Source organism: Ascaphus truei, chromosome 19 (genome assembly GCF_040206685.1).
Source record: "Ascaphus truei isolate aAscTru1 chromosome 19, aAscTru1.hap1, whole genome shotgun sequence".
NCBI classification, from domain to species: Eukaryota; Metazoa; Chordata; class Amphibia; order Anura; family Ascaphidae; genus Ascaphus; species Ascaphus truei.
The window spans coordinates 35032600-35044823 of record NC_134501.1 but is presented as its reverse complement, the minus strand read 5'-3'; the positions used below and the strand labels follow the sequence as shown (position 1 = coordinate 35044823).

General features: G+C 47.2%; 1 protein-coding gene across 3 annotated transcripts in view; it reads right to left on the bottom strand.

Annotated features, from left to right (window-relative positions):
* The window catches only part of PARD6A (par-6 family cell polarity regulator alpha), a 98612-nt gene that overhangs the window by 30483 nt on the left and 55905 nt on the right, over positions 1-12224 (bottom strand). For all 3 annotated transcript variants that reach the window (XM_075577120.1, XM_075577119.1, XM_075577121.1), the window contains exon 4: positions 5592-5624. In XM_075577120.1, the coding sequence (XP_075433235.1) occupies positions 5592-5624 (33 nt within the window). The remainder of the gene's footprint in view (positions 1-5591; positions 5625-12224) is intronic.

The window sequence follows — 12224 nt, the reverse complement described above, 5'->3', positions numbered from 1 at the left end:
ACACACACACACACACACACACACACACACACACACACACACACACACACACACACACACACACACACACACACACACGTAACAAGGACTAATTGTAGTATAATGTAATACAATAAATTCATTTATGTCAAAAACGAATGTTGTTCTGACTAGGAATTTATTAAATGTATTTTATTTATATATTTTATTTAAAAGCAGGGTTGGGGGCGGGACTAGGGGCGGGGTTGGGGGCGGGACTAGGTGGCGAGTAGATTTTTTGGTTGGGCGAGTAGATTTTTGGGTGATTTGTCGAACCCTGGTAATATATATATAATACATGTACATAGCGTGTCTCAGCAGTAATACACGGGACATAATAATATAATCCATGTACATAGCGTGTCACAGCAGTAATACACAGGACATAATAATATAATCTATGTACATAGCGTGTCACAGCAGTAATACACGGGACATAATAATATAATCCATGTACATAGCGTGTCACAGCAGTAATACGCGGGACATAATAATATAATCCATGTACATAGCGTGTCACAGCAGTAATACACGGGACATAATAATATAATACATGTACATAGCACGTCCCAGCAGTAATACACAGGACATAATAATATAATACATGTACATAGCGTGTCACAGCAGTAATACACGGGACATAATAATATAATCCATGTACATAACGCATCCCAGCAGTAATACACGGGACATAATAATATAATCCATGTACATAGCGTATCACAGCAGTAATACACGGGACATAATAATATAATCCATGTAGATAGCGTGTCACAGCAGTAATACACGGGACATAATAATATAATCCATGTACATAGCGCGTCCCAGCAGTAATACACGGGACATAATAATATAATCCATGTACATAGCGTGTCACAGCAGTAATACACGGGACATAATAATATAATCCATGTACATAGCGTGTCCCAGCAGTAATAAACGGGACATAATAATATAATACATGTACATAGCGTGTCACAGCAGTAATACACGGGACATAATAATATAATACATGTACATAGCGTGTCACAGCAGTAATACACGGGACATAATAATATAATCCATGTACATAGCGTGTCACAGCAGTAATACACGGGACATAATAATATAATCCATGTACATAGCCTGTCCCAGCAGTAATACACGGGATATAATACATGTACATAGCGTGTCACAGCAGTAATACACGGGACATAATAATATAATACATGTACATAGCGTGTCACAGCAGTAATACACAGGAGATAATAATATAATCCATGTACATAGCGTGTCACAGCAGTAATACACAGGAGATAATAATATAATCCATGTACATAGCGTGTCACAGCAGTAATACACAGGAGATAATAATATAATACATGTACATAGCGTGTCACAGCAGTAATACACAGGAGATAATAATATAATACATGTACATAGCTTGTCACAGCAGTAATACACGGGACATAATACATGTACATAGCGTGTCGCAGCAGTAATACACAGGAGATAATAATTAATACATGTACATAGTGTGTCACAGCAGTAATACACGGGAGATAATAATATAATCCATGTACATAGCATGTCCCAGCAGTAATACACAGGAGATAATAATTTAATACATGTACATAGCGTGTCACAGCAGTAATACACGGGACATAATAATATAATCCATGTACATAGCGTGTCACAGCAGTAATACACGGGACATACTAATATAATCCATGTACATAGCGTGTCACAGCAGTAATACACGGGACATAATAATATAATCCATGTACATAGCGTGTCCCAGCAGTAATACACGGGACATAATAACATAATACATGTACATAGCGTGTCACAGCAGTAATACACGGGACATAATAATATAATCCATGTACATAGCGTGTCACAGCAGTAATACACAGGACATTATAATATAATCCATGTACATAGCGTGTCACAGCAGTAATACACGGGACATTATAATATAATCCATGTACATAGCGTGTCACAGCAGTAATACACGGGACATAATAATTTAATACATGTACATAGCGTGTCACAGCAGTAATACACGGGACATAATAATATAATCCATGTACATAGCGTGTCACAGCAGTAATACACAGGAGATAATAATTTAATACATGTACATAGCGTGTCACAGCAGTAATACACGGGACATAATAATATAATCCATGTACATAGCGTGTCACAGCAGTAATACACAGGAGATAATAATTTAATACATGTACATAGCGTGTCACAGCAGTAATACACGGGACATAATAATATAATCCATGTACATAGCGTGTCCCAGCAGTAATACACAGGAGATAATAATTTAATACATGTACATAGCGTGTCCCAGCAGTAATACACAGGAGATAATAATTTAATACATGTACATAGCATGTCACAGCAGTAATACACAGGACATAATAATATAATCCATGTACATAGCGTGTCCCAGCAGTAATACACGGGACATACTAATATAAACCATGTACATAGCGTGTCACAGCAGTAATACACTGGACATAATAATATAATCCATGTACATAGCGTGTCCCAGCAGTAATACACGGGACATAATAATATAATCCATGTACATAGCGTGTCCCAGCAGTAATACACGGGACATAATAACATAATACATGTACATGGCGTGTCACAGCAGTAATACACGGGACATAATAATATAATCCATGTACATAGCGTGTCACAGCAGTAATACACAGGACATTATAATATAATCCATGTACATAGCGTGTCACAGCAGTAATACACGGGACATTATAATATAATCCATGTACATAGCGTGTCACAGCAGTAATACACGGGACATAATAATATAATCCATGTACATAGCGTGTCACAGCAGTAATACACAGGAGATAATAATTTAATACATGTACATAGCGTGTCAAAGCAGTAATACATGGGACATAATAATATAATCCATGTACATAGCGTGTCACAGCAGTAATACATAGGACATTATAATATAATCCATGTACATAGCGTGTCACAGCAGTAATACACGGACATAATAATATAATCCATGTACATAGCGTGTCACAGCAGTAATACACAGGAGATAATAATTTAATACATGTACATAGCGTGTCACAGCAGTAATACACGGGACATAATAATATAATCCATGTACATAGCGTGTCCCAGCAGTAATACACAGGAGATAATAATTTAATACATGTACATAGCGTGTCACAGCAGTAATACACAGGACATAATAATATAATACATGTACATAGCGTGTCACAGCAGTAATACACAGGACATTATAATATAATCCATGTACATAGCGTGTCACAGCAGTAATACACGGGACATTATAATATAATCCATGAACATAGCGTGTCACAGCAGTAATACACGGGACATAATAATATAATCCATGTACATAGCGTGTCCCAGCAGTAATACACGGGACATAATAATATAATCCATGTACATAGCGTGTCACAGCAGTAATACATGGGACATAATAATATAATCCATGTACATAGCGTGTCACAGCAGTAATACACGGGACATAATAATATAATCCATGTACATAGCGTGTCACAGCAGTAATACACGGGGCATAATAATATAATCCATGTACATAGCGTGTCCCAGCAGTAATACACGGGACATAATAATATAATCCATGTACATAGCGTGTCACAGCAGTAATACACGGGACATAGTAATATAATACATGTACATAGCGTGTCACAGCAGTAATACACGGGACATAGTAATATAATACATGTACATAGCGTGTCACAGCAGTAATACACGGGACATAATAATATAATCCATGTACATAGCGTGTCCCAGCAGTAATACACAGGACATAATATAATACATGTACATAGCGTGTCCCAGCAGTAATACACGGGACATAATAATATAATACATGTATATAGCGTGTCACAGCAGTAATACACAGGACATAATAATATAATCCATGTACATAGCGTGTCCTAGCAGTAATACACGGGACATTATAATATAATACATGTACATAGCGTGTCACAGCAGTAATACACGGGACATAATAATATAATCCATGTACATAGAGTGTCACAGCAGTAATACACGGGACATAATAATTTAATACATGTACATAGCGTGTCACAGCAGTAATACACGGGACATAATAATATAATCCATGTACAAAGCGTGTCACAGCAGTAATACACAGGACATTATAATATAATCCATGTACATAGCGTGTCACAGCAGTAATACATGGGACATTATAATATAATCCATGTACATAGCGTGTCACAGCAGTAATACACGGGACATAATAATATAATCCATGTACATAGCGTGTCACAGCAGTAATACACAGGACATTATAATATAATCCATGTACATAGCGTGTCACAGCAGTAATACATGGGACATTATAATATAATCCATGTACATAGCGTGTCCCAGCAGTAATACACAGGACATAATAATATAATCCATGTACATAGCGTGTCACAGCAGTACTACACGGGACATAATAACATAATACATGTACATAGCGTGTCACAGCAGTAATACATGGGACATAATAATATAATCCATGTACATAGCGTGTCCCAGCAGTAATACACAGGACATAATAATATAATCCATGTACATAGCGTGTCCCAGCAGTAATACACAGGACATAATAATATAATACATGTATATAGCGTGTCACAGCAGTAATACACGGGACATAATAATATAATACATGTACATAGTGTGTCACTGCAGTAATACACGGGACATAATAATATAAAATAGGAATAAGCGCTTCAGTCATAAAAGTAACATTGGGAAAGGGAGTCCCTGCCCCGAAGAGCTTACAATCTAAGTTTACAAATCTGTGTCAAATTAACTTCTTGATCAAGTCTCTTAAAGTTGTCAATTTATAGAAATGGTTCAAAGACCTTGAAATCAGCAATACATTTATTTTTGTTTTTTTAGTTGAACCAGGGGAGTCTCCGCAGTTGCACCCCATTAATTTCAGCTCCGGGGACCACTTGCTTCCGGAGATACTTACCTCCATATATATAAAACCTGTATTGCTGCTTTAAAGCTACAGACAAAGCAATATCCTACATGTGTGTTAAATAAATCAGTTCTGTACTATGAGAAAATACTTTTAGCATTTTTAAAACTACTCAGAATTACATTTTTTATCTATTATAATGTAACAAGCATTTTTTGTTTCTATAGCAACCATTTACAAAGTCACATCCCCTTCCTCTTCTGAAGCAGGCTCTGGCGCCTCCCTTTTTGAGCCCTGCCCTCTCTCTAGCAATGCACCAACTAGTATCTAGTGACAGCCTGGTCACATGATCTTCCCCTCTTCTGCTGCACTGTCGGCCATTTAGTGAACCCCTGTGCCGAATTTTCGCCGATTGATCACAGGAGAACAGGTTGTCAACTTAGCTAATTACATATCATTGTGTGGATGGTATGGATGCACATATTAAAAGGGGGAAAAAATAAAACTAAAACGCAGTGGGGACTGCTGCTTTAAACCTCACAGGTTTTTATTGGTACGAAGAAAAGTGAAAAACATATTTATTTATTTTAGTACATACCGTTAACATCTGTACGCCTCGTGCAGTCCGTTTCTGTGCAGCAAAAAAGACAGAAAAATACTCATTTTTGATGCTGCTGACGCAGATGGAGAGATCAGGGTAATACAGAGACGCACACAGCGCAAACCGCAATGAGATTTACATTAAACGGCCCGGTTTTTAGCTTTGCCCTGTCCGGACTCCCTTAAAAAACCCTCTTAAAACCGTAAAAATAGGCACTGCCGGTTATCGATCATATCAAAGAGTAAACAGTGTGATTGTATTGGTAACCTAATTACCGGCAGCTATACGTAATACAGTAATGCGCGGTATACTACGAGTGCTGCGGGAGTTTATTTTAGGTTAAGAAATAAATCCATACAGTGTACATGGGAACGCTCCTATTAGACAAATACCATTATAATATTTATGTTTAAGTGAGGACATTTATTTAATAAATAACTAGCTGAAAGTATCCGTCATGGGTCGGTAATTCTTAGCAATCAACCTCATCCTTCCCCTCCTCCTCACCCCCTACCCCTCCTCCTCACCCCTCTACCCCACATCCTTCCCCTCCTCCTCTCACCCAACTACCCCACATCCTTCCCCTCCTCCTCTCACCCCCTACCCCTCATCCTTCCCCTCCTCCTCACCCCTCTACCCCACATCCTTCCCCTCCTCCTCTCACCCAACTACCCCACATCCTTCCCCTCCTCCTCTCACCCCCTACCCCTCATCCTTCCCCTCCTCCTCACCCCTCTACCCCACATCCTTCCCCTCCTCCTCTCACCCACCTAACCCACATCCTTCCCCTCCTCCTCTCACCCCCTACCCCTCATCCTTCCCTTCCTCCTCACCCCCCTACCCCTTAACCTTCCCCTCCTCCTCACCCCCCTACCACTCATCTTTCCCCTCCTCCACTCACCCCTACCCTCATCCTTCCCCTTCTCCTCACCCCCCTACCCTTCATCCTTCCCCTCCTCCTCTCACCCCTACCCCTCATCCTTCCCCTTCTCCTCACCCCCCTACCCTTCATCCTTCCCCTCCTCCTCTCACCCCCTACCCCTTATCCTTCCCCTCCTCCTTCCATTCCTCTTCTCACCCTCTACCCCTCATCCTTCCCCTCCTCCTCTCACCCCCTTTCCCTCCTCCTCACCCCCTCTACCCCTCATCCTTCCCTTCCTCCTCTCACCCCCCTAGCCCTCATCCTTCCCCTCCTCCTCTCACCCCACTACCCCTCATCCTTCCAATCCTCCTCTCACCCCTCCTCCTTACCTTCCTCCTCGCTTCCCCCTGCCCCTCATCTTTCCCTTCCTCCTCTCACCCCCTTTCCCTCCTCTCACCCCCCTAGCCCTCATCCTTCCCCTCCTCCTCTCACCCCCCCTACCCCTCATCCTTCCCTTCCTCCTCTCACCCCATAGCCCTCATCCTTCCCCTCCTCCTCTCACTCCTACCCCTCATCCTTCCCCTCCTCCTCTCACTCCTACCCCTCATCCTTCCCTTCTCCTCTCACTCCTACCCCTCATCCTTCCCCTCCTCCTCTCACTCCTACCCCTCCTTCTCTCACTCCTACCCCTCATCCTTCCCTTCTCCTCTCACTCCTACCCCTCATCCTTCCCCTCCTCCTCTCACTCCTACCCCTCTACCTTCCAATCCTCCTCTCACCCCCTTACCCCTCATCCTTCCCCTCCTCCCACTCATCCTTCCCCTCCTCCCCCTCATTCTTCCCCCTCCTCCTCATCCTTCCCCCTCCTCCTCCTCACCCCCTACCCCTCATCCTTCTCTTCCGCCTCTCACCCCCTACCCCTCATCCTTCCCCTCCTCCTCTCACCCCCCTACCCCTCATCATTCCCTTCCTTATCTCATCCCCTACCTCTCAACTTTCCCCTCCTACCCCTCATCCTTCCATTCCTCCTCTCACCCCCCTACCCCTCATCATTCCCTTCCTTGTCTCATCCCCTACCTCTCAACTTTCCCCTCCTCCGCCTCCTCTCACCCCCCTACACCTCATCCTTCCCCTCCTCCTCTCACCCCCTTTCCCTCCTCCTCACCCCCTCTACCCCTCATCCTTCCCTTCCTCCTCTCACCCCCCTAGCCTTCATCCTTCCCCTCCTCCTCTCACCCCCTACCCCTCATCCTTCTCCTCCTCCTCTCACTCCTACCCCTCATCCTTCCAATCCTCCTCTCACCCCTCTACCCTTCATCCTTTCCCTCATCCCCCTCATCCTTCCCCCTCCTCACACCCCCTACCCCTCATCCTTCCCCCTCCTCCTCTCACCCCCATACCCCTCATCCTTTCCCTCCTCCCCCTCATCCTTCCCCGCCTCCCCCTCATTCTTCCCCCTCCTCCTCATCCTTCCCCCCCCTCCTCCTCACCCCTACCCCTCATCCTTCCCCCTCCTCCTCTCACCCCCATACCCCTCATCCTTTCCCTCCTCCCCCTCATCCTTCCCTTCCTCCTCTCACCCCTCTACACCTCATCCTTCCCTTCCTCCTCTCACCCCCCTACCCCTCATCCTTCCCTTCCTCCTCTCACCCCCGTACACCTCATCCTTCCCTTTCTCCTCTCACCCCCGTACACCTCATCCTTCCCTTTCTCTTCTCACCCCCTACCCCTCATCCTTCCCTTCCTCCTCTCACCCCCTACCCCTCATCCTTCCCTTCCTCCTCTCACCCCCGTACACCTCATCCTTCTCTTTCTCCTCTCACCCCCGTACACCTCATCCTTTCCTTCCTCCTCTCACCCCCCTACCACTCATCATTCCCTTCCTTGTCTCATCCCCTACCTCTCATCTTTCCCCTCCTCCGCCTCCTCTCACCCACCTACCCCACATCATTCCCTTCCTCCTCACCCCTAGCTCTCATCCTTCCCGTCCTCCTCTCACCCCCTACCCCTCATCCTTTCCTTTATTCCTCTCACCCCCTACACCTCATCCTTCCCTTCCTCCTCACCCTACCCCTCATCCTTCCCCTCCTCCTCTCACCCTCTACCCCTCATCCTTCCCTTCCTCCTCTCACCCCCTACCCCTCATCCTTCCCCGCCTCCTCTCACCCTCTACCCCTCATCCTTCCCTTCCTCCTCTCACCCTCTACCCCTCATCCTTCCCTTCCTCCTCTCACCTCTACCCCTCATCCTTCCCCCTCCTCCTCTCACCCCCTTACACCTCATCCTTCTCTTCCTCCTCTCACCCCATCCTTCTCTTCCTCCTCTCACCCCCCACCCCTGATCCTTCCCCTCCTCCTCTCACCACCCTACCCCTCATCCTTCCCCTCCTCCTCTCACCCCCCTACACCTCATCCTTCCCCTCCTCCTCTCACCACTCTACCCCTCATCCTTCCCCTCCTCCCCCTCATCCTTCCCCCTCCTCCCTCTCATCTTTCCCTTCCTCCGCCTCCTCTCACCCCCCTACATGTCATCCATTCCCTTCCTCCTCACCCCTAGTCCTCATCCTTCCCCTCCTCCTCTCATGCTTCCCCCTCCTCTCACCCCTAGCCCCCATCCTTCCCCCTCCTCCTCTCAGCCCCCTACACCTCATCTTTCCCTTTCTCCTCTCACCCCCCTATCCCTCATCCTTCCCCTTCCTCCTCTCACCCTACACCTCATCCTTCCCTTCCTCCTTACCCCTAGCCCTCATCCTTCCCCTTCTCCACTCACCCCCACCCCTCATCCTTCCCTTCCTCCTCTCCCCCCCACCCCTCATCCTTCCCTTCCTCATCTCACCCCCTAGCCCTCATCCTTCCCCTCCTCCTCTCACCCCCCTACCCCTCATCCTTCCCCTCCTCCTCTCACCCCCCTACACCTCCTCCTTCCATTCCTCCTCTCACCCTCTACCCCTCATCCTTCCCCCTCCTCCTCCCAGCCCCCACCCCTCATCCTTCCCCCTCACCCTCATCCTTCCCCTCCTCATCTCACCCCTCTACACCTCATCCTTCTCTTCCTCTTCTCCCCCCCACCCCTCATCCTTCCCTTCCTCCTCTCACCCCCTAGCCCTCATCCTTCCCCTCCTCCTCTCACCCCCTACCCCTCCTCCTCTCACCCCCTACCCCTCATCCTTCTCTTCCTCCTCTCACCCCTCTACACCTCATCCTTCCCTTCCTCCTCTCACCCCCTACACCTCATCCTTCCCTTCCTCCTCTTACCCCCCTACCCCTCATCATTCCCTTCCTTGTCTCAACCCCCTACCTCTCATCTTTCCCCTCCTCCGCCTCCTCTCATCTCCTATCCCTCATCCTTCCCTTCCTCCTCACCCCCTACCCCTCATCCTTCCCTTCCTCCTCTCACCCCCTACCCCTCATCCTTTCCTTCCTCCTCTCCCCTACCCCTCATCTTTCCCTTCCTCCTCTCACCCCCTACCCCTTATCTTTCCCTTCCTCATCTCACCCACCTACCCCTCATCCTTCCCTTCCTCCTCTCACCCTCCTACCTCTCATCCTTCCCCTCCTCCTCTCACCCCCCTACGCTCATCCTTCCCCTCCTCCTCATCCTTCCCCTCCTCCTCATCCACCCCCTCCTCCTCATCCACCCCCTCCTCCTCATCCACCCCCTCCTCCTCATCCACCCCCTCCTCCTCATCCACCCCCTCCTCCTCATCCACCCCCTCCTCCTCATCCACCCCCTCCTCCTCATCCACCCCCTCCTCCTCATCCATCCCCTCCTCCTCATCCATCCCCTCCTCCCCATCCTTCCCCTCCTCCTCATCCATCCCCTCCTCCTCCTCATCCATCCACCCCCTCCCATCACTTTCCTTTAATACCTTATGATGTCCCCAATTCTTCCCGCCTCTCTCTCCCTCTCCCGCATTCTTACTTTCTCCTCTCTTTCTTTCTTCTTTCTCTGTCTGCATTCTGTGTAAACTTTATAGTTATCTGACTGTCCTTATCTGCCACCAGGCTGTGTGCATTATGATGTCACGTCCCAGGTACACGGTCTACCAGGTACAACACCCAGGGGCTTAGAAAAATTGTAATAACTCATAGAATTAAAAATAGAACGTATTCAATTGTATCCAAACACAGAGACCAACCTGCTCTTCATCTGAGGAACCGTCGTACAAAATGTGGTTACGATACTTTTCCAAATGCATAGCGAAGAGACAGACAGGGTTCCCAAATACATAGGAGACTGGTGAATATATCCCAGTTTCTACGTCTGAAAATCTGGCCACCCGAATTAGAATAGCAAGAAAAAACAACGCCCGCTTTAACGGCAATAACAATACCCACTGATTCCCCCACAGCTGCGTATATATGCAATTCCAAACGCAGATAGCGCTGCTGCCCCAACGATGCATACTTATCCCCCATTAACGCCATTGTTCACTCACTGCCGTGATCTTTAAATACACACAATTCAGTGCTCCAGTTAGAGACAAATCCGAACATATGAGACGCAAATAGATTGCCACAATTAGAAGCACGCTCTCTTTGTTCTCCGGCGTTATTGTCGTACTCAGACTGTGGCGATGATCGGGAGTCATACTTTTTTTCCTTTTAGAAAAATCACACTGGCGGCCATATTTAGGAATTCCGAGCAAAAGATATGGTTTTCCACGAGATCGGGATGCAAGTGGATCAGCAGCTTAGTGGTAGAAGGGCTGCCTTGGAAGTGGGTGAAACTCGTTTGACTACCAGTGTATCAGCCTTGTGACTTTGGGGGAGGTCATATTATCGCCCTGTACCTGAGAATTAGATTGTAAGCTATTTGGGGGCAGATACAGCGCTCTGTACAGTACATTGTCGGCACTATATAAGGATTAATAAAACGGTATCATATCTATCTATTAAGTGTCCGGGAGGTTAAAATGGAGCTCTCCCCAGAGCCCAGTGCAGTCTCACGGTTACCTTGAGGTTATTTTTTTGAGGAGCAGGACATGCCGGGGGGGAAGATATTAACATTACACCAGTTACATTAAAATGTGGGGGGAATTGGTGGTTTAGAGCAGGGGTGTGCAAATGGGGGGTTAGTGAGGGGTGGGCAAAGTACCCCCGCGGGGCCACAGCCCGTCACAAATAGGGACCCGCTCCCCGGCAGAGGCAGCAATGCGGCTTACCCGTCCCGGTGGTCCTAATACAGAAGTAAGGACCGGCCAGAAGCAGGCCCAACGTCCATAATCCCCGGCGGGGTGGGCTCCCACCTCTGCTGCTGCTCGTGCCACAAGTAGAGGAGTGAGGAGGGGAGTGAGGAGAGTGAGGAGAGGAAGGGGAGAAGGAGAGGAAGGGGAGGTGAGAGGTGAGGGGAGGAAGGGAGTGAGAGGAGAGGGAGTGAGGGGAGAAGGAGAAGAAGGGGGTGAGGGGAGAGGGAGTGAAAGAGGAGAGAAAGGGAGTGAGAGAGGAGAAGGAGTGAAGGGGTAAGGGGAGGAGTGGAAGGGAGCGAGGGGAGGAGGAGAGGAAGGGGGTGAGGGGAGGAGGAAAGGAAGGGGTGAGAGAGAAGGTAGTGATAATTAATATAGAAGGGGGAGAAAGAGAGGATCAGGGAGAAGCAGGTGAGGAGGGGAGCTTTGGTAAGTTTTGAGAGCCGCAGACTTAATATAGATTCTACATTGTGTGGCCTGCGAAGCTCACCAAAGCTCGTCAAGTGGCCCTGCAGCCAAATTAATTGCCCACCCCATATGCAAGGGTTCACCAAAATAATGATCTATAGTGGCGGACACCAGG